At 40.2% G+C, this 24294-nt stretch overlaps 1 protein-coding gene across 1 annotated transcript in view; it reads right to left on the bottom strand.

The window, feature by feature from the left end:
* Positions 1–302: 302 nt before the first annotated feature.
* The window catches only part of LG02H3orf52 (linkage group 02 C3orf52 homolog), a 41348-nt gene continuing 17356 nt past the window's right edge, over positions 303–24294 (bottom strand). The window contains exons 3-6 of the mRNA XM_073616053.1: positions 12738–12877; positions 8147–8220; positions 4454–4623; positions 303–872 (exon numbers count right to left, since the gene is read on the bottom strand). Of these exons, the coding sequence (XP_073472154.1) occupies positions 865–872; positions 4454–4623; positions 8147–8220; positions 12738–12877 (392 nt within the window). The 3' untranslated portion in view covers positions 303–864. The remainder of the gene's footprint in view (positions 873–4453; positions 4624–8146; positions 8221–12737; positions 12878–24294) is intronic.

Genomic DNA, 24294 nt, shown 5'->3' with positions numbered 1-24294 from the left:
GGAGGAACTTGACTGGCCTTCACAGAGTCCAGGCCTCAATCTAATAGAACACCTTTGGAATGCCATTAAAGTTCATGTGCGTGTAAAGGGAGGCATTCTGATACTTTTGGTAATATAATGTATACTATATTGGGGCAGGATTTGAGTAGGCTCTAAAAATTGCTGTTCTTATATACACCAAGACTTTAGCATTGGACCCAAGTATCATCTGTACCTTCACTTTACTTCCTTCTACCCTATGTGTGTTACTGATGTATAATGCAACAATCTGATGACCAGAAAACACACCATAAAGTCCACGATTGTATAAAAATATAAACTAATTTATTTGACAGACATAGTTACAGTATGCCATTCTGGTTTAAGTTATGTAATTGAAAAAAAAATTACATTGTCACATTGAATCAGTCACTACATCATATTCTGGTTTACATAAAGCATAGATGTTAGGAGACATTTTTTTTCCATTAGTCTACAAAACATAAAAAAAAAGTACAAAAGATGTGAAATTATAGGTTAAATTGCACAGATCAACTATATGGATGAATCTGCTAACTCACTAAACAGTATGCAGTATCACATTATCATTGTCTTCATATACATACCAAAAAAGTATGTTTGTCTGTAAGTGCAGCATAGCTGGAAGGGTCGTAGTACCACGAGATTCATATTCAGCCAACAAAGGCCAATTACATATGCAGTAGCTAGGGGTGTTTGCTGTATGAAAGGTAGCACACTTTTTGACTTATAAAAGTTTGATATGTTTACTGAAACCACAACAGGCAAATGACAGTATTGAAGCATCATCACTGCGGAAGTGTCTGAACTGTGGTGGCATTTGAACTGATGTAGTCAGAGTGCTGCTTACAAACCTGTAACAGATTGTAAAGGATAAACAAAGCTGTTATATATATATACTGTTATCATTTATAATCTATCACATATATGTAGGAGAGAAAAAAATATAATTATATATACTGTATAAATATTATTTTTTTCTTACATTATGACTACTGAAAGGCAAACTGAATAACATTGATTATCTTGTTACACCTGAAGTGGGTGGGATATATTAGGCAGCAATGAACATGTTGTCCCTGAAGTTGAATGTGTTGAAAGCAGAAAAAAAAAAATGTGCAAGCGTAAGAATTTAGGCTCCATTCACACTAGCGCGTTTTTTGATGCATTTTGCATTTTGCAGAAATGCATGGGAATTTTTTAACATGGGTTCCTATGGAATATGTTCACATCAATGCCTTTTTGTACCTCTGCATTTTTGGAAAGGGTCAGGGACTTTTTTTCATGCAAAATGCAGTGTTTTGCATGTAATAGAATCCAATGGACCAGCATCAAAAACGCAAGTGCAGCGTTTTTACAGCATTTTTGATGCGTTTTGGGCGTTTTTTTTATTTAAAATTTTTTTTTTTTTTTTAACTGTATACAGTCTAAAAAAACCAAAAAAAAAAAAAAAAAACGCAAAATGCGGCAAAAACGCTACAAAAACGCTGCTCAAAAACGTGACAAGCATCACAAAAAAAACTCCAAAAACGCTCAAAAACAACATGCATAGATGTGAATCGAGCCTTAAGGGACTATGACAAGAACCAAATTGTAATGGCTAGACATCTGGGTCAGAGCATCTCCAAAACTGCAGTATTTGTGGGATGTTCCTGGTCTGCAGTGGCCAGGACTTACCAAAAGTGGTCCAAGGAAGCAAAATCGGCAAACCAGTGACAGGGTCATGGATGGCCAAGGCTCATTGATGCCCATGGTGAGCAAAGGCTGACCAGGGCCGGATTTCCCACTAGACACTATAGGCATGTGCCTACAGGTACCCTTGCTAGAAGGGCGACCGTCTGTATGAGTTTATTTTTTTAACCCTTTCACTGCCAGGTCTGTACGTCATTTGGACTTGCAGCCACCGGGATTGTGTGCAAAATGACAAGCAGACTCCTGCCTATCACTTGGAAGCATATGAGTGGCTGTCGCCATTTCACATGCACGCACAAATTTAAGGTTTGACATGTTGGGTATCCATTTACTCTGTGTAGTTTATTGCATTTGTTTGCTCTAAAATTCACTTTAATGTGTTTTTTACTGAAATTTGCAGTAATTTATCAAGAATTTGGGGGGGGGGGGGCTTCAGAATTCTCTGCCTATGGGCTCTTTAGATGTAAATCCAGCCCTGAGGCTGACCCATGTAGTGCGTTCCAATAGAAGAGCTACTGTAGTTCAAATTGCTGAAAAAAAACATTGGAGCAGTGTGTGATTATTTTTGGCTGTTCTGGGTCTCACAGGCTGTGGGCTCAACCGCTTCTCAACCGCTTCTCCCTGCCTTCTAGTAGGTTCTAGAATGTAGTGGTTTGGAGGAGGCATAACCTGGGCCTGAATATGTAAGTGGTCTTGTCTAATCCCTGGAGGAGAGTGCCCAGTAGGTGGCTGAGAAGGAAATAGTCTGAGGCCTGGGGCGGAGGAAGAGATCCCAGCCCAAAAGGGCTAATGCCCTTCTGAGTAGGCTAGCAGAAACCTGCAGAGATCTCACCATTGTCTCAGCTCAGTGGGAGCTGGGGGGGCTATTGCATAGAGTTCAGTCAGGTCCCAGCTCAGGAGGAGCTGGGGGGGCCTATTGTTTCTGGAAGCAGTTTTTTAGCCAAGACAAGTGGGTGCACTTAGGATCGGGTCTGGAGATCCAGGATGCAGTGTCTAGTCAATATTGGACAGAGGGTATCCATGTATCTGGAGACACAGTGAGTAGAGGCCTGGAAATAGGATCCTAGTGACTGTATGCCGCTTAACCCCTTGTGTGACCGTGCTAGTGTTGCTAAAGTGGAATTTGCCCTGAAGGGAGTCCCAAAAGTGCTTGTGTCTCTAGTTTCTGCCAAGAGGGGGGATACCCCTGAAGAGAGTAGACAAAAGAGAGCAAGAGCCTTCCAAATACTTTGTGCACTAAATTCTGGAGTATCCCAAAGCTTCCCCACACCCCATCTAAGTTTAATCAGCAATAAAGCCTAAAAATACATCCACAGCCTGGTAATTGTGAGAGAGACTGTTCAAGTATTGTGTGCTTGGCTGCCTGTGGATCCAGTTGGGAAAGATAACTGGGACAAATCAACGGGATCCATCAGGGATCTGCATGACATCTGTTTGTTACATATGGGTCTGCGTAGCCACAGGTCACTCAGGATGCCCAAACTGACTCGTGTCCATGGCCAAACGTGCCTATAGTGGGAATGTGTGTGTATCAGAGCTGGACCACGGAGCCATGAAAGAAGGTGGCATGGTCTGATTAATTTAAGAATGGCTTGAGGAACTCCACCTTGAGTTTGAGGTGTTGACTTGGCCTCCAAATTCTCCAGCTCTCGAACCAATCAAGCATTTGTGGGATGTGGTGGAAAAACAAGTCTGATCCATGGAGGATCCATGTGGCAGCTTTCAGGACTTAAAGGATCTGCTACTGACAACTTGGTGCCAGATACCACAGCATACCTTCAGAGGTCTAGTGGAGTCCATGCCTCGACATAATGTTATGGTTGATTGGTGTATATAAACAGTATCATACATGCTATATGTATGGGGGAAAAAAATACACACACACACACACACACACACACACACACACACACACACACAGACACACAGACATCTGAGCAGTCAGTAAGAGCTGTGGATGTTTCACTGGGCTTTCTGAGTAAACAGATCTACAATCTCATACACATTAATTCTTACTATTTTTACAAGACAGTCCCAATTTATGAACACTATCCCTCCCCATAAAATGTTTATTTTCCAAGAAAATTTGGTTTTGGCAGATTAGTTAAAGCAGAGGTCGTACTACTGTAAAGATGAATCCAAGGGCACACGCTCAAGGAGTATTATGGCCCATTTTACAAATGTGTGAAGTCAACTAAACCTTTCTGCTGCTTATTTTGTTACTTTTTATTTGTATTCTTTAATATTATTATGTCATTTTGTGCACCAAATAAAACAAATATATGAACATGTCCTGCCCATGATTGGGTGTTTGAAGCAAACATTTCACTCTGTAGGAAACCTGATGCTTAAGATAGAATATATAATGTGTATGAAATAATGTATAGAATTCATAGCATTTAAAAGCTATATATTCTGTGTTTTGTACACTATAGTATAACTTTCGCCATCACATTTAATAATAGTAGAGATAAGAACACCAAACTCAATGGATGTGGCACCAGCACTGGTCATGTCATACTTATGATATGGATTGCTTTTGTGTATCTTGTGCCTGAAGCAAGATCTAACCCTTCTTCCAGAAAAAAAAAAATGTATACCAGCATAGCTAAAAGAATGCATCTGACAGACAGATACATACTTAAAAAAAATGTGACCCCCGTAGTGATTATTTAGGGCCCTGCATACCAACAACCATGTTCTATATGAAACATTTTAGCTACTCTTTACAGAATATACTTACTCAGCAAAGTGACTTGAAATGCATCCAACAATTTATTAGAATGCTGACATGCAGAATCATGGATATCTTGCATTAGTATACCCTCCACCAATTCTGTACTGATGAAGTATTCTGATGTTTTTGAGGGACTTGAAAACTCCAGTTTTATAACTGCGGATTTGTTCTCACTGCTGTAAAATAAATAAATAAATAGCTTGTATTTCTACTTTCAATGATATTTATTGAAAACTTTAAATGAGAGAGAGAAAACGCACATTAGTCATTTCGACAACCAGAGCCCTGGTACCAGCTTTCACAAACAGCAAAAAAAAGTAAACGTTCTTCAAAATTGCAAAGCCATACAATAAGGAAGACTAAGTAATCTCAGACTGTATCCCTCCAAAATTAGATTGCAGAACAGAACCATATGGAATGTCTATATGACCATCTGAGAAGACAATTAGTCATGACAAGTCATTACATACAATGGAAAACAAAAGAAAGAGAACAAAAGAGATGAAAAAGGAAAAAAAAAAAAAAAAAAAAGACAGAAAGCCGGAGAGAGGGGTACAGCATAAAGCGCAAGGGAGTGACCCCAAGCTAACCACCTCCCCTAGAGCTTCACATGTACTTAGTCAGCCCAAGGGTTCCAGATAGCTTCAAAACGCTTAGTAGTGTCATTGACCACACCAGTATTTCGTTCATTGAGCATAATCCCAGATACCTTTCCTCTGTATAAATGACATACACACAAAAGTCTTCTTCCATGAGCAGGCTATAGTGAGTTTTGCTGCTAACAAAAAAAAAATGAGTCGTTTACATCGAGGTAGGTTTTCAACAGGTTCTTTTAATAGAGCAATTTGAGGTTGTTGGGAGACAGAAATCCTTGAAAATTTGTCATCATTCAACAGAAATTAATCGATCAACTTTTGTTGAGCTGGAATGGCCATAAATAGATCAAAATTCAGCTGGTCCCTGCTGAACCAGATGAATTTTGATCCATCCATGGCTAGCTTTAGAATAAATAATTAAATATGGCAACAAAAATTCAGTTGAACTAGGTTTACGTTTTGCCACTGGGGTGTGTTGCATTAATGTGATAATTTAGAGTTTGGCTAAATTGTTTAGTGTAGTAGAACACTATTGGTAGTCAATGCATTTTAAAAAAAGGATTTTGCATAAGACCAAAGAGAGGGACAATTGAAGGGGAAAGAGGGGACAAAGATTTGTTTTAGAGGACTGTCCCTCTAATTAGTAAATTTGCCTACGGTTGAAGGATGATATTTTTAGAGGCAAGTTAAAAGCATGGCCTAAGACACTAGAGCTAGAGTAAAAAGACATGTGGAAGTTCTTGGAAAAGGATTTTACTTGGTTCATTTACCTTACATAGTTACATAGTAGGTAAGGCTGAATAAAGACAATAGGCCATCCAGTTCAACTTGTGTAGGTGTACGTGTGTCAGTGTCTATAATCATTTCCCATATCCTTGTATGCATGTCCCAGAGTCTTTTAAAAAATAGCAATACTCCCCGCTGACACCTCCAATTGTGGAAGAAAGTTCCACCTCCTTATCGCCCTTCTCCAACTAGGAAGTATTCGAGTATGTTATGGGATTTTTAAAAGGTGCGTATACTAGGAAATAGATCCAAGAAAAGTTTCAAAAGAAAGACATTTCGCCGGCACAGTGGTGTTGGGCTGCACAGTGGTGTAGTGGGTAGCACTCTCGAATAGCAGTAAAAAGGGTCGCTGGTTTGAAACCCAACCACGACACTACCTGCCTGGAGTTTGCATGTTCTCCCTGTGTCTGCGTGGGTTTCCTCCGGGTACTCCGGTTTCCTCCCACACTCCAAAGACATGCTGGAAGGTTAATTGGCTTCTGTCCAAAAATTGGCCCTAGTATATGAATCTGAGTTGGGGATCTTGGATTGAGTGTAGGGACCGATGTGAGTGTGTGATGTATGTGTGGAGCGCTGTGTAATTTGATGCTGCTATATGGGTACCTTAAATAAATAATACTATAATAGATGAGCATCTTAATGAGACACAATGTACAGGAATAGGGACAATTGTAGACCCACACTCACTCAGGTTGAACTAGATGGACTGGTGTCTTTATTCAACCTTGCTAACTATGTAACTATTTAACATTTTAGGTTAACATAGGTTAAAAATTATATAAAAAAAACAATATCACAGCAAGTACATATAGTAATCTATATAATCTGGGCTTCTTCAGGGAACACTGTCCACTTAGAGCAGGCATGTCCAAAGCTCAGCCCGCCTGGTTATCTGGACATATCTTTTGTGGCCCCCAACGATCTCACAGCGCCGGGGCCACAAAAGATATATATGCTGGCCGCCTTGGAGGGGACAGGGAGGAGGCAGGACGAGTGGCGTACACACAGGAGTATTTCCTATTTGCATGGCAGCCTCTGTAATAGGAAGTCCCATCTCCGGCGCTGTTAAAAAAGCTGCCGAGAAAACAGAAGTTTTTCCTGTATGTAATCTTTTGCCGCTCGTCCCGCCCCCTCCCTGTCCCCTCCAAGGCTGCAGATGGATGAGCATCAATTAGGCTGCACTGATGGCAATGGTGGGTTCTGCATTCCTGGCAATGGTGGGTGCTCCATTCCTGGCAACGGTGGGTGCTCCATTCCTGGCAACGGTGGGTGCTCCATTCCTGGCAATTCCTGGGTGCACCATTCTTGGCAATGGTGGGTGCTTCATTCCTGGCAATGGTGGGTGCTTCATTCCTGGCAATGGTAGGTGCTGCACTGATGGCAATGGGGGTGCTGCATTCATGGCAATGGTGGTGCTGCATTCATGGCACTTGTGTGGTTGCAAATGGGCACTGACCCTTATTTTGCTTCACAGTTCTTTATTTAAAATTTAAGTTTTTTTCCTGAAACTTCCCTCTTAAAGTGAAGGTGTTATACGCCAATAAATACGGTATATCCAAATAACACGCTCGAGCTCATCTCTTTACTCACACACAGCCACAAAGGCAAGAGAATTCTTGTTGGGCAGTGTATTAGCGCTCGAACAAACACACTTAGATTAAATTTTAATGGTTTAAAGAATGTTAGGCAAAATGGTCGGCCCTCATGCATGTTCACTTCATCAAATCTGGCCCTCTTTGAAAAAAGTTTGGACACCCCTGACTTAGAACATAAACCTATGCATTGTTATTTAACTAATGTTACTTCCTTGCCTGTCAAGCCAATGCTTTAGAAGTACTAAAGCCGTGCACAGCCAGGCAACTAACATTATCAAAATAGGCCAGCAATACTTTTCTTACAACAAGCGTCTTTTCATTTGCGCTTGCAGAATGCAAGCACCTGAGCTCTCAGGTCCACACAGCAGACATATGAAAAGCTTTGGATGCTGTTCCTGGCACAGACCGATTGATGATACAAATATAAACCAATGCTTTTTTGTACAAAATTCCCACATTTAGTAAATATTCCCTTTCCTGGAGTGATCCTGAGCTCTCATGCATACAACTGTGCCTACTGTTCTGATGAGATTGTATATTATTATTATTCATCATTTATACAGAATAACTACGCATAGTTTGAAAACATGAAAGAGCGTGAACATCTGTTATTATTAGCATTTATGACATCATGTCTCTCTCCATATGGCTCCATATAAAAGATGTATGTAATTATTTTTTTCACAGCTGTCAACATACAACAAAATGAAATGTTGGCTTACATTGAATTATAGTCTATGTTGGCATCAAGAAAATAGTATTGAAGCGAAGGAGATTTTTCATACAAATTGTTGATCTGCAAGACAAAATATATAGATCATTAGAAAAAGCATAAGGACAGTTACTGGAAAATAAAAACTAAAAGTGAAAACTAGAGTTGTTTTTAAAGGTGTAATGTAGAGCTTGTAGGGGGGTTAAATATTACCGTGCATTATGATTATGGCATAAAGCAGAACTGAACTATCAACAGGACAGTATAGGATAGGAAGGTATGTTATATTTATTTGTTTTAACCTTTTTTTAATGTCATACATCCTAGGAGTGTTCATGGGCACTTTCTTTCATCGTATCTGCATGCCTGAACTAAGGGAAGATGGATTCCAGGAAGAAAATGCTATTTAAATCATTTGCCCTTATTCAAGATGGCTGTGGCCAGAAATGCTGGGGGGGTTTTCAAAGTGATTTTTCAGCAAAATAAAAGCCTGGAGACATGGTTGGATGGGTGATTTTGCTTTGAATATTAAATTGCACACAATACTCCTGTTTGAGCATCTACTTTTTCAGACCTTTTTTCTTGTACGTATTTGCGTGCATTTTTGCGGATATGCATGCAAAAAAAACGTATTCTTGCATTTTTGTTCTGCACAATATGTAAATAGGCCTTAGTTTAGCTCTGTATTAAATTTGTGGGAAAAGGGGCTTCTTGTCTAATAAATTGTAAAAGCCTAAAGAAAATTATAGCTCATACCTGCCATTTTTACAGTGGAAAAGGGACCGGCCCTCTCAACTTTTTATCGTCCATGTCTCCAGCTGGGTTATTTCTCCCCCGTGTCTTTTCTATGGGTAGTATAACAGCTTTTAGGAGATGACAGGGGTTCTAACCCTCCCCAAACTCATACCAAGCCACAAAATCATTTTTGTCTAAAGTTAGGCTATAGGTTGTATAAAGTGGTCTAAAGGGATGTGGATGAGGCATTGATTGAACTCACTCACGTGTGAGTGTAAGTTTCTGCTGGCACTACAATGTGTATTTAGCTCTATAAACTTTTTGCTTTTCCAGCAAAACATGCAAACAAATGACCACCTTCTTTCTGAAAGGTTTAAATTTAATTAAAAATGGTTTTAGGCCCAAAAAGCAAACATTTATTGCAGCTTACCAATTCTTGCTCTCTCTTCATTTTTTTCACCTGGCGATCTGGCTAGTAAGTCTGTTGTTTTTCAACAGAACAAGCTGACATGCAGATAGCGCTTGAGACAAACCATTTACCACTGACAGGGGTGTGTAAAATGATCAGCTTTTATTGATGTAGATCCTTCATTACAATAAAAAAAAACAAATGTTGCTGTAACTGCTTAAAAAGGGTTAGCTGGAGTTTGGCTTCAATTTGTTAGTGTATCTAGATCTGCTAGTGCACCTAACACTCCCCTCCCTGATAATGCTGCTGTACAAAATTGGTCTTTGTTGCTCCTTCATCCAGAGTAGGGGCACTCTAATACAGAAGGTGTGTTACTGCACAGATCATCAGGTGAAAACAGGGGGGGGGGGGTAACAAAGAAAACAATTGCAGGCAGCGCATGGATTGGTAAGCTGCAATATGTTACATTTTTTAGTTTTGGGTCTAATAAAGCTTTTAATAAAAAAAAGTACCATTTATCTTTGTACTGGTGCATGTGATTTCCAAATCCCCCCCACAGGTTACCTTGCATGGGAACCATTGCAAAGAATGCTCAGCAGGGGTAAAGAACACATATAGTGCCTTGAAAAAGTATTCATACCCCTTGAAATTTTCCACATTTGTCATGTTACAACCAAAAATGTAAAATGTATTTTATTGGGACCAACACAAAGTAGCACATAATTGTGAAGTGGAAGGAAAATGAAATGGTTATCAATTTCTTTTACAAATAAATATGTGAAAAGTTTGGTGTGCATTTGCATTTAGCCCCCTTTACTCTGATACCCCTAAGTAAAATCTAGTGGATTTAGAAGAAATGGCCGCACACCACTGTAGATCAAAATCCTTTTTATTTGAACATGCCAAAAACTACAGGAATCAGAATGCTGGGTAGTAAAATCTAGTAAATCTAGTGGAACCAATTACTCTCAGAAGTCACATAATTAGAAAATAGAGTCCACCTGTGTGTAATTTAATCTCAGTATAAATACAGCTGTTCTGTGAAGCCCTCAGAGGTTTGTTAGAATACCTTAGTGAACAAACAGCATCATGAAGACCAAGGAACACACCAGACAGGTCAGGGATAAAGTTTGAGAAGTTGGAAAGAGTATTGCACAACTGCAAACTTACCAAGACATGGCCGTCCACCTGACAAACTGACAGGCCGGGCAAGGAGAGCATTAATCAGAGAAGCAGCCAAAAGGTCCATGGTAACTCTGGAGGAGCTGCAGAGATCCACAGCTCAGGTGGGAGAATCTGTCCACAGGACAACTATTAGTTGTGCACTCCACAAATCTGGCGGAAGAGTGGCAAAAAGAAAGCCATTGTTGAAGAAAAGCCATAAGAAGTCTTGTTTGCAGTTCATGTGGGGGACACAGCAAACATGTGGAAGAAGGTTCTCATCAGATGAGACCAAATTTGAACTTTTTGGCCTTAAAGCAAAATGCTATGTGTGGTAGAAAACTAACACTGCACATAACCCTAAACACACCATCCCCACTGTGAAACATGGTGGGTGCAGCATCATGTTGTGGGGATGCTTTTCTTCAGCAGGGACAGGAAAGCTGGTCAGAGTTGATGGGAAGATGTATGGAGCCAAATACAGGGAAATCTTAGAAGAAAACCTGTTGGAGTCTGCAAAAGACTTGAGACCAGCAGGACAACAACCCTAAACATACAGCCAGAGCTACAATGGAATGGTTTAGATCAAAGCAAATTCATGTGTTAGAATGGCCCAGTCAAAGTCCAGACCTAAATCCAATCGAGAATCTGTGGCAAGAGTTAAAAATGGCTGTTCACAGACGCTCTCCATCCAATCTGACAGAGCTTGAGTTATTTTGCAAAGAAAAATGAACACAAATGCACGCCACACTTTTCAGATATTTATTTGTAAAAAATTTTGAAAACCATTTATTATTTTCCTTCCACTTTCCACTTTGTGTTGGTCTATCACATAAAATCCCAATAAAATACATTTACGTTTTTTGGTTGTAACATGACAAAATGTGGAAAATGTCAAGGGGTGTGAATACTTTTTCAAGGCACTGTAGCAGGCACCACCTTTTGCCATCTGTGTCTACAAGTAAACAATTATCTTCTGCACAGGTAACAGTGCAGCTTTAGGCCTCATGCACACTGGCCATTTTTGTTGTGGATCTTCATGCGTGTTAACGCTAGGTGCGTGTAGTGCCTGAGCATTCATTCATTTCAGTTGTCAGAGTAAATTATTATTCTGGCCAATGATATGAATGAGCTCTTGATGTGCCTAAATTCATTACACAAGTTTACAAGCGGCAATCGTCTTTTTTCTGCCAAAACACTGCTGCTGTCAGAAGGAAAGGTGTCTAGGAGGTTTGGCAAAAACATCCAGTGTGCATGAGGCATTAAAGCTGTGCCTTTACTTTTGAATATTATTCGCAGTGTTGGGTTTACATGCACTATATTACCAAAAGTATTGGGACGCCTGCCTTTACACGCACATGAACTTTAATGGCATCCAAGTCTTAGTCCGTAGGGTTCAATATTGAGATGCCCCAACCTTTGCAGCTGGAACAGTTTCAACTCTTCTGGGAAGGATGTCCACAAGGTTTAGGAGTGTGTCTATGAGAATGTTTGACCATTTTTCCAGAAACGCATTTGTGAGATCAGGCACTGTTGTGGAAGAGAAGGCCTGGCTTGCAGTCTCAACTCTAATTCATCCCAAAAGGTTTTCTATTGGGCTGAGGTAAGGACTCTGTGCAGGCCAGTCAAGTTCCTCTACCCCAAACTTGCTCATCCATGTCTTTATGGACCTTGCTTTGTTCTCTGGTCCAAATCATTTGGTGGATAGGGGGTTATGGTGTGGGGTTGTTTTTCAGGGGTTGGGCTTGGCCCCTTAGTTCCAGTGAAGGGATTTCCTAAGGCATCAGCATACCAAGACATTTTGGTCAATTTTATGCTCCCAACTTTGTGGGAACAGTTTGGGGATGGCCCCTTCCTGATTCAACATGACTGCGCACCAGTGCACAAAGCAAGGTCCAGAAAGACATGGATGAGTGAGTTTGGGGTGGAGGAACATGACTGACCTTAACCTGATACAACACTTTTGGGATGAATTAGAGTGGAGACTGCAAGCCAGACCTTCTCGTCCACATTAGTGCCTGGCCTCACAAATGCACTTCTGGAAGAATGGTCAAACATTCCCATAGACACACTGCTAAACCTTGTGGACAGCCTTCCCAACTTCCCAGAAGAGTTGAAGCTTTTATAGCTGCAAAGGGTGGGCCAACTCAATATTGAACCCTACGGACTAAGACTGGGATGCCATTAAAGTTTAAGGCAAGCATCCCAATACTTTTGGTAATATAATGTATTTTCTATGCGTAGGAAACACGTACAACGTGGCATCCAAATTAAAATCATTATTTGTGACTCTTACCCTCTCCTGAAATGTTTGTTTATGTTTTATCCAGAAATCCCAAAGACAGGGATCAGTTAAATTCAGAAATCCTGTGAAAGTACATGTTTGATTTGTTGGTGAAAATTTTAAATGCTTTTCATCCTCGTCTTCATACACATCTACAAAAAAAAAATAATGATTATCTTAGAGATGTTCTAGTGAAATAAATGTTACACTTTTATCAGGACTGACATTGCAGGCACAGTGCATGGTTGTATCTGCAAAACGACTTTGGCTTATTTGCACTAGGCCGGGTCTACTATAGTATTAAGGAGGCTTTAAAATACTGGATAGCTGGAATCAGTGGAAGCCTCAGGAAGAAAGAAAAAGAACAAAGGAAAAAAGGAAAAAGAAGAAAAAAGGAATGAAAGAAAAAGGAAAGGAAAAGAAAGAAAAAAGGAAAAGGAATGCTATGTAAAACATTTAAAAATAAGTGCCTACACTTTTTAAAATACAGTAATACACAGCTTCACCCTGCTCTGCACATGCTCAGTTGAGTTTGTAGAGGCCGATCTGCTGACAGCCTTAAAGCGGAAAATGATAAATTTGAGGTATCACCACAGAGTGGTGCTGTGGATACCAAAGTAATATATATATATATATATATATATATATATATATATATATATATATACACACACACACACACACACACACACATGCCACGTCCCTTTAACTGGAGATAATGTTGTAAAAATTGGTACTGGACTTTATAGGTACCAAGGTACATAATGGGGGTTATTTACTAAAGGAAAATCCACTTTGCACTGCAAGTGCACTTGGAAGTAAAGTCGCGGTAAATCCAAGGGGGACAAGCAAGGAAAATAAAAAACAGCATTTTAGCTTGTACACGATTGGATGATAAATCAACAGAGCTTCCACTCATTTCAGATCTTCCCCTCAGATTTACAGCGACTGCACTTTCAGTGCAAAGTGGATTTGCCTTTTGTAAATAACCCCCAATGTTATAAATAAATGCATGCAGGGCTTCTCTGATCTGTTATATATAGGGTTACACTGTCCCTTTGATGGTATATATACTGCAAGACATCATTTCATCTGTCCCCATAGGTGACCTCTGCCTCCTTTGCACTGGGTCTGTGTGTTTTTTCTCTTCCTCTATATGGGTTGATGGACGGTCAGCGTGTGTTACGTTATTATGTACTATAGATTGATTAGTGATGCATACCAGCCTTTAGTTTTAAGATTTATTGTTGTTTTTTTCTATAGAATGTATGCCTAAGCTCCTGACGAAGCGTATATACGCGTAACATGTTGAGCCGAGCTACTGCACACTATGATCAACTCACACCAAACCTGATAGAACATTAACTGTTGCTTCAACAAGGACATCGTCATGATCATTCAGGAATATACACCTTGGTGTATGGGTTGTGTGCTGTAACAGCATATAGGTAATCTCTACTTTGCAACGTTTTTTAAATAGTGTTTGGTTGTACTTTTTTTAATCAATTTGTAAAAAAAATATTTTTATTTATAACATTGTGTACCTCAGTGCCTATAAAGTCCAGTACCAATTTTTCTAATATTACAGCCTTTAAGTGGAAGCACATCCTCCTATCCTTTTTAGCCAAGGAAGCTGCTTCCTGCTTCTGCAACTGCCATGGTGCTGTACATGTGATCAGTTATGACACCAACCATTTGATGATTTGACATGTTGGTTGAGGACACAAGCAAATGGGACAGTTAGCAATCTCAGCATTCCAAGAATGTAACTGTTTTTTGAAAATTGATGAGTTTAGTTCCACTTTATGATTTAAAGTGGAGTTCCACCCACTTTTACAACTCTTCAGCATCCCTCACTAAACTGTGCACTGTAAACGAATTGGATATTTTTTTTTTTCTCAGCACCTACAGTATATCTGCTGTATTCATTTTTCACGTCCTCCTCCCTGGACGTGGCCCATCGCATCATTTCCTGTTTGCAATGCCTTCTGGGAAGGGGCGGTAACATCCTCTGACACTGCCGTTGCTATGGAAACCTGACCTGAAACCTATTACACTGCTTGTGCTGTGCTGAGCATGTGCGAGATCTGCAAGGATGAGATCCAGGAAGAAATACAGTCTGGCTTCAGATGCCCACACTTAAGATGGCCACGGCCTGCTGTAAGTTTATAAAATAACAAACTACTGCTATAAACTAACAAAACAGACCTTAATTTACAGACTAACTTTACTAGAATACCTTAAGCTTGTGTATTATAGGGGTATTTTTATTCAAAAAGTATCATTTCGGCCGGAACACCACTTTAATGCTGTTCAGGGGCTCTGGGCTTCAGCAAAATGGCAGCCTCAGCAAGAAGAAACAGGAGTAATGCACACCAAAGGAGGCAATTTACAGCACACACTAATTTTGGTAGCATAAATTATTAATGTGGAATGTATGTTTCTTGCTAAAGAAAAAACATTTTTTTATCAATGTGTTATGGGTAAAGTTCTGCTTTAACCATTGCCGACTGGCTCACGCCGATATACGTCGGCAAAGTGGCACGTTCCCGTGAAACCCCGTACGGGTATGTCTTCCCCTTTAAGAGCTGCCGGAGGCGCCCGTGGCACGGCGGGGGACCTGATGCGCATGGCCGGCGGGCACGAACGCCACCGGCTACCCACAATTGCGGGAACGAGAACTAGAATGGGGATTTTTGTGTGTACACACAAATCCCCGTTCTGTCAGGGAAGAGGAGATATAGCGTTTGTTCCTAGTAAGTAGGAACAACGATATGTCTCCTGCCCCAGTCAGTCCTATCCCCATACAGTTAGAAACACTAACTAGGGGACACATTTAACCCCTTGATCGCCCCCTAGTGTTAACCACTTCCCTGGCATTGACATTTACACAGTAATCAGTGCATTTTTTAGCTCTGATCGCTGTATAAATGTCAATGGTCCCAAAAATGTGTCAAAAGTGTCCAATCTGTCCGCCGCAATGTCGCAGTACCGCTAAAAATTGCAGATCACCGCCATAACTAGTAAAAAAAAAATAAAAAATAAAAATGCCATTAATCTTTCCCATAGTTTGTAGACGCTATAACTTTTGCTCAAACCAATCAATATACGCTTATCGTGAATTTTTTTACCAAAAATATGTAGAAGAATACATATCGGCCTGAACTGATGAAGAAATTTGTTTTTTAAAAACATTTTTGGAGATATTTATTATAGCAAAAAGTAAAAAAGACCTTTTTTTTTTCAAAATTGTCGCTCTTGTTTTGTTTATAGCGCAAAAAAAACCAAAAAAAACGCAGAGGTGACCAAAAAAAACACCAAAAGAAAGCTCTATTTGTGGGAAAAAAAGGACGTCAATTTTGTTTGGGTACAGCGTCGCACGACCGCACAATTGTCAGTTAAAGTGACGCAGTGTCGTATCGCAAAAAATGGCCTGGTCATTAAGCAGCCAAATCTTCCGGTCTGTAAGCGGTTAAGCAGAACTAAACCCATTATTTAACAGTTTCCCAAAACATTTACATTCAAAGCATACCATGAATGATAACTGTCACAATTGTTTCTGCTTCCAACCAGTCTCTAAGGTCTAGTTCACACCAGATGCAGTTCCGTGCGCTTTTTTTCTGCACTAATAATGCATGCACAGTGTTTTCCATGTATTCCAATGGCTCTAGTTTACTCCATGCAGTCAGTTTCCGGTGTCGCTGCATGGTGTGAACTAGAGCAATTGGAACAGTGGCGGCCTATCCATAGGGGGCGCCTGGGCGACGCCCCCTCCCCCCCTCCAGGCAGTCACAAAAAAAAAAAATTTAAATACAAAAAAAAGGTCCTTAAGTGCACTGTGTTCGGATGGCAGACACAGTGCGATGCTGGACACAGTGCACTTATGGGAAGCGCTGCGTCTATGCAATCACGAGATTGCTGACGTGGCGCTTCATTTGTGGGCGTTTAGCCCGCCTTGCGGTGCTTTCTGAAGCACCAAGTAGCTTCCGCCTGCCGCTAGTATCTATTACTATGGCCGGGTTTTTTGATTGACATCTGAGTATGATGTCACTTCCTCTTTGATAATGTCCTATGACGAAACGCGTAAGGAGGAGTCACGCTCATACGTCATACCCGGAAGCGCTGGCCTGGAACACAAGTCTGGAATGCACGCCAAGGACTAGCTTCCTGGTTCTAACCTTGTACACGGCCGCGCTGCACTGGGTTCGCTGCTGTTTTTATGGATTTAACTTTTAAAATAAATTGAACCTACTACACTACGGGAGTCCCTTGTTTCTTTTTCCCGGGAGGAGAGGACTGACTGGTGCAACTAAGCACACGGAGGTGCCCAGGGCTGGAGTGCATATCGGGGGGGGGCCCTGAACGGGAGTGCTGGTGCGGGATCACGGAGGTGTGGAACACGAGCTGAGACATCCAAGGGGATCATCCATTCAAAGCCACCCACTCTGTGCTTATTACTCCTTCAGGGGTGACTACTGTTGGTGAGTGGGGGCACACAGGGGGAGCACCTGAAGTCACCTGATTCTTTGAGCACAGAAGTCACGTTGTCTTTTCACCTTTTACTTTTGGACTATACATGCTGGGTATAGACACCTTTAAAATCCCGGATTGGATTATATAAAACACAACACGAATAATTTATATGGTTTTTACATACAATATTTTCACACAGTCACATAGATTTTTGGTCTAAGTTGTAATATTTGTCCAATATTTACCTTTACCAGGACGAGAGAGAATTGGACATTTTATATATAATTATATATTCTTTGGACACTTTGGCACTCACCCAGACTGGTTCATAATTAGGGTGTATGCACTGTGAAATGATTTTTTAGGTGTATTGTTGAAGTGTTTGGTATGGTTTATTATTTGTTTATATTATTTTTATGCAGATATTTTTCACATATATAGGAACCAGTCTATCCGTATTGAGGTGTGGACTTAAATTGGGTCCAGATGCACTGGGTTTCACATTTTGATTATGTATCCCATTTTAGGTAGCGCCACATCCCAATTCCTCTCTATTTATTCCAATAGCTCCCATTGGGAACTAATTAGGGGGAGGCTGCAACCTTTCCATCTCCTCAGCGCGGACCTTTAATATATCATTTATGATGTCACTTCCTGTTTCTCTCTCCAATTGCGCCCAGGAGAGAGAAACAGGAAGTATGAGAAGAATGGAGCTCTCCACAGGAGACACCGCTGGAGAAGACAACACACAGCAAGGTAAGTAACCAGGGGATGGGGGTTTGATGGTGACACATGCTGCTGCAATTTGGTGACGACACATGCTGCTGCAATTTGGTGACGACACATGCTGCATTTTATGTGACATAGGCTGCATGTAAGTTGGGACTCTGCTGGGGGCACCTAATGTAAGGAGGGACTACGCTGGGCAGGCGACGTGGCTAGTGACATGCTCAGGGCTCCCACTGATTCTGCATTACGGCGAGTTGAATGATTTCATTTTATATTACAATGTAATAATAGAAATAATGCACTTCAATCATCCTGACACCATAACAACCATGGTGCCGGGATGATTGAAGTGCTAACACCAGGTGTTTGGAGTATCTTTATCTGCTGATTGTTAAACTTTCTAGAATACACATGTTTCTATTGTTCTATTGTTGTGTAGGATCTGGGCCTGCTGTCCCTCCATCCCTCTCCCTCCATCCCTCGTTCATCTCAGACACTAACCACACCACCTTAGAGACACGCCCACTATTTCACCAAGTGGGAGGGGCCAAAAAGGAAGGGCGGGGCCTGGCACCCCCCCATCCTAAAACTTCACCAGCCGCCACTGCATTGGAATACATAGAGAACACTGTGCATGCATTATTAGTGCAGAAAAAGCGCACGGAACTGCATCTGGTGTGAACTAGCACTTATTAAATAGCTGGTTTAGAAATTGATCACATTTTCAGCCAAATGGCAACTGTACATCAAGCAGAGGTAAGATGACAGTTTCATTGGCTGTAAAGGAGTGGAGGGTTTTGTTCTTATTAAAGAGACAGTTATTTCTTCAGACTTTTCATTAGCTGAACTTCATCCTGTCTAAGGAATGTATATTTTTTTGGTGCAAGGATACAGGAATTTAAAGTGGTTCTAAAAGGCAGAAGTTTTTTTTTTACCTTAAGGCGTTTTATTTTGCAAGGTAAAGTCATAAATCGCTAGTATGCATTGCATATGCATGAAGAATAAGGATATTGTTCAGTTTCACTTTAATAAATCATTCAATTAAATTATTGTGTTTTTTTGAATGTAGCAGCAGTCTTTGTGCCCATGGCAGCTTCACTACTATAGGAACTATCATAGCAAACTATTAAAGTAAGAGGATATTACTGTGAATTGCATACATTTGGCAAAATACTCTAAAAACTTTACCCATATTAAAAGTAGCACTGCAAATAATTACTAAATATAATACAAAACATAAATAAATAAAAATGTACTGTATAGTAAAATTGGAGAAATGGTTTATTAGTCTGCACATATATCAGTTGATATAGATTTGCCTAATATTTGGACTGGTTACCTGCCTGCAAGCAATTGTTTTGCAAGTACATTTTATGGATTTTGTTCTAATGTTAATAGATTGTTTTTGTAGAATCTTGTGCACTTTGTTTTTTGTTATCTTCTTTTCTACTATGTATATAAAATATGTTTTTAATTATAAAGTAACTATTTAATAAAGAGCACACAGGATTCACAGAGCATTACAAATTTCTTAAAGACCGCATATCTAGAACTGTTTACTTTTATACATTCCCTAATTAAAACTTAACTATTATGTTTCAACTCAAGCTATTTAGCTGTTCAAGCATCTGGCTTTTTCCCAGCAAAGCCGGTATGAACTGCTTGAAAAACATTATAAAAAATGAGTATACAAAATGTTTTAGAATACAGTCTCATCCAAATGTGTGTGAAGTTCCTTTACCAGAATGAATCCGCAACTGTGCACCAATGTTCATGTGTGATCCTTCACATTTGTGGACTATTTGATTTATTTATTGGCATTATAGTATATATATATATATATATATATATATATATATATAAAAATAAAACTTTATTTTATTGTTAGCGCTGCAATTCATATAGTGATCAGAGGTATTTTGGAGTATATCAACATTGAGTGGCGGTTCACACTAGTGTGATGCAAGAACCCTGCGAATACAGTGCTGCTTCCCGCATCGCACCTGAATTGCACAGTGGTTCACATTGAGATCTGCGAACCACTGCGGGTGTCAATGTGAAGTTAACGACACCCCCAGATCGGTTCGCAGATCGTAGTGCGAACTGTAAAAGGGTGCAGAAATTGAATTGCATAGGTGTGAACACCCATGCGATCCGATTCCAGTGTGGACCAAAAAAAGGGTCCTGCACCATTTTGGTGCAAATGAGATGTGATTTCAGCCATACAGTTTGTATGGCTGAAATCACATTGCACAGACATCGCATGTGATGTGAACAGCACTAGTGTGAACCGGGCCTTATTGCATGCAGCTGTCACAATTTTAAAGCGCTATTTCTTTTTATTAGCAAAGGTTTGTATGCAATAATAAAATCTAAAATTAAAAATAACACACACACACACACACACACACACACACACACACACACTCCTGATCTCAACCTGATAGAACACCTTTGGGACGAATTAGAGCAGAGACTGTAAACCAGGCCCTCTCCAGTGGCTGACCTCATAAATACACTTCTGGAAGAATGGTCAAACATTCCCATAGATACAGGGGAAGGACACATGCTGAGAAGATATAAAGTGCTGCACACCCCGATTATTGTCAAAAAGAAAAAGGAAATATCCCCCGTGGTGTTTTCTAGGCAGCAAGAAATTATTAAAATGGTAACCTGTAACTTGAAAAGGTTTTTATTTTGTAGAACTTTAATGGCAACATGATCACAGGGAATGACCATGATGGTTAAAATAAGAGCTGTGCTACAGGAGATAACAAATTAAGCTGGCATAAAATTATACAATGTTCAAGCGCTATAATAGGATAATAATCCTGCCGCGTTTCGACCCCATTGGGTCATTTTCAGAGGATTCAGGCGCTGTAACAAGATTTGCGTATTGAAATTCATGGATATGACCATAAAAATTAAAATGTACTAAATATAGGTTTTTAACAGTATAATTACCAATCACATTGCATTTGAACAGTTTCTCCTTAGCCTAAAATTCTCCAAAGTCTCCCCCACCGGGTCCCGGCAGGGGTCCCAGGCCGTTCACCATGTCAACAGGGGGAGGGAGACTAATCGCCCATGCGTGTCTTACAAGGAGTCACACCAAGTGGATATTTCCCAAGACCAGGGAGGGGCGTGGGGGTGAGCGAGCAGGACCTGCAGTCAGATCATCAAACAACAGACAACAGTACCATCAGTGCATTATATTTAGCATGGGTGGAAATATATGTATCATTATCACTTTTTTATTTTTAAAAATAACTCTGTTTATCATTTATTTAATGTTGTCTGTACTTATTGGGGTCAGCAGTGTGCGGAAATTCCCACAGTGGTGATGGTAAAAAAGGGGATTAAAGAAAAGTAGATATGACTGCATGTAGATGTCAGTATATCAGAGTAAGTAATCAGTGAATGGTGGTGTCTATATAATTGCCGTGAGATAAGTGGCAAAGTAGAGTGGGAATGTAGAAATGTGGGGAAAGAGGCGAATGCGAGGAAAACATGTGAGGGAACGGACTGACTGGGGGGGATAAAAGGGAAAGGACAAAAAAAAAAAAAAAAGGGGGGGAGAGGGAGGGGGTTGGAAAGAATGAACGGGAAGGAGGGGGGGTGGGTAAAAGGGGAATAGGAAAAACGAATGGGGAGTGAAAGCATTTTCATATCCATGAATTTCAATATGCAAATCTTGTTACAGCGCCTGAATCCTCTGAAGATGACCCAACGGGGTCGAAACGCGTCAGTATTATTATCCTATTATAGCGCTTGAACATTGTATAATTTTATGCCAGCTTCATTTGTGTTATCTCCTGTAGCACAGCTCTTATTTTAACAATCATGGTCATTCCCTGTGATCATGTTGCCATTAAAGTTCTACAAAATAAAAACCTTTTCAAGTTACAGCTTACCATTTTCATAATTTCTTGCTGCCTAGAAAACCCCACAGGGGATATTTCCTTTTTCATTCCCATAGATACATTCCTAAACCTTGTGGATAGCCTTCCCAGAAGAGTTGAAGCTGTTATAGCTGCAAAGGGTGGGCCAACTCAATAATGAGCCCTACATACTAAGACTTGGATGCTATTAAAGTATATGTGCGTGTAAAGACAGACGTCCCAATACTTTTGGTAATATAGTGTATATACACACACACACACACACACACACACACACTTTTCAAAATGTTTACTTTGCTAGGTGAACATTATAAACTCCTTTAGCAAACCAACCCCAAAATAACTTCAAAGCAAATATATATGATTTTTCCTTTTTCTTCTTTTTTTTTCCCAAAATGTACTCTTTGGTTTCTTACTTTTCACTCCTCTGTTTCTTACTCAGCTCAGTACAATCTCTGTAATTTAAAGAGTGTTTTACATATTTGCACTTCTGTCTTGTAATGGCCTTGTATGCATTTTTTTGTTGTTGTTGTTTGTTACTGTATAAAAAAAACTTTTATAAAAAGCTGTCAAAAAGCATATATTCAATATTTTATTATAAACAAGACTAACATTTATCTTAATTTAATTTTAAAGAATGAGCAAAGCTGGCTAAAACACTAGTAGATTCTTGCACAAATATCTGTATGAATATTCATACAATCGTACAAACATTCTTTTTTTTTTAACTTTACATTTTTATTAGCTTTATATAGAGCAATCCAAAGGAGTGTGAACATTCTTAGTTACAGTAAGTATGTTATGGTTAACATTACTTAACAACAAACAACCATAAATTTATAAGTAAAATAGTAAACCGTTGTATAGTACAAGATCTTGCAGTGAAATAAGTTTGTGTAGCAATAACTCTCGGTGGAGCTGCTGGTTTAAAGTGGGCTGTTACCGTCACCTTCGCTACCTTTATTTTATTAGAACCGGGTCTACGGTCCCGTTGAGTTTACCATCATACAATGCAGGCACCGGACACTTGAGTATCTTTTCCAATGCTTTCATAAACTTGAGTTACAGGAAGTAGCAGGAAAGAGGTAGAAGGAAAGTTGCAGGGAAGCTCAAATACCTTTTCTTAATGTGCTTTATGTAACTTTAGAAATCGAAAGCTTGTAGCCGATTACACTCTCTCTGCAGAATTAAATCTTTGCCCGCCTGGATAGGTTTCTCTCACCAACCTAGCAGCCAGTACGCAGCACGAACAAAAGGCTCTGCCACAGACTTGATTGGGGCAAAACCCATACGATCCTGTGCCACAGGATGTAATGGTTTATGGTGAATAGCAAACACAGCACTAGAACCTTTAAGCCAACCCGGCAGTACTATGCGGTAGGATTACTTTAGGATACGTCCTCCAACTGAGTCACCAGGCCCCTCTCCAGACCAGCACTCTGCATGATCCTTCCATGACGGGTCCTCCCCTGGGATCTTCTCAGTTGTCCAGCTTCTTCACTCAGGATAGACAGCTCAGGACCGTTCCTCTGCCGCTGTGGTAGGCCTCAGACAGGCTTCTGGGCCCACCCACACACCACAGCGACGTGGGCCTCCCGATCGGAGGACCACAAGGTAGTACCACGAGGTAGTACTCTTAGCGCATACCTGTCGGCCAGGAGGGCCAGCAAGTGGACGGAAAATGACCTCAAAACATGGCGTCTGTACCATAAATACCCTCTCCCAGGATGCAACTCGGAGGACCTCCTCCACCGAGTTATCCCCGGGACAGAGGAGCACTCATACACTTCAATGTGTTGCCTTTCCAACACTGGCCCATAGTAACAACGACACCCACAGGCACAGTGCGAAATTACATGCAACTCAGCCGAGCTGGAACAGAGGCAAATCTGACTATGAATGAACAGATAACCCACTAAATTTACCTATCAGCAGTAGATTAGAAATCTACCAGCGCTACATTTGTATAGTGTCCTTTGATCCGTCTACCCCAATGGGTGCTAACTGTAGATGGATCCAATTCCACTCTTTATAAAGGTGACAGGTACAATAAGAATAGATCAGTAGTATCCAACCTGGTATTGATTATACATCACAATCGTACAAACATTCTTTGCAGATTCAAGGACTAGATGTCATTCAAAAATACTAATACGATTTTAGAACAGAAACCATTCACTGTTAAAAATTTGTTTTTAGAAAAAAACATTTTCATCTTGCTCATTTAAGATGTCTAGTCATTGTGGTCAAAAACAAAACATTGATTTGACCCCACTAACAATTAGAAAATTGAAATGAAAGGTCCTTAAAATGAAAATTCTACTATTAAATAGCCAACTTAACAGACACCAGTCTTGTTTAATAGTAGCCTCGAGCAACTGTTTTCAGGATGGACAAAGCTCAATATAATGATCGATCGACAACTATATCGTTTACGGGACTGCCTAACTGGATATAAATTGAAT

This window comes from Aquarana catesbeiana, linkage group LG02, assembly GCF_042186555.1.
Source record: "Aquarana catesbeiana isolate 2022-GZ linkage group LG02, ASM4218655v1, whole genome shotgun sequence".
Taxonomy (NCBI): Eukaryota; Metazoa; Chordata; class Amphibia; order Anura; family Ranidae; genus Aquarana; species Aquarana catesbeiana.
The sequence above is the reverse complement of the archived record's forward strand: the minus strand, read 5'-3'. Positions and strand labels throughout refer to the sequence as shown.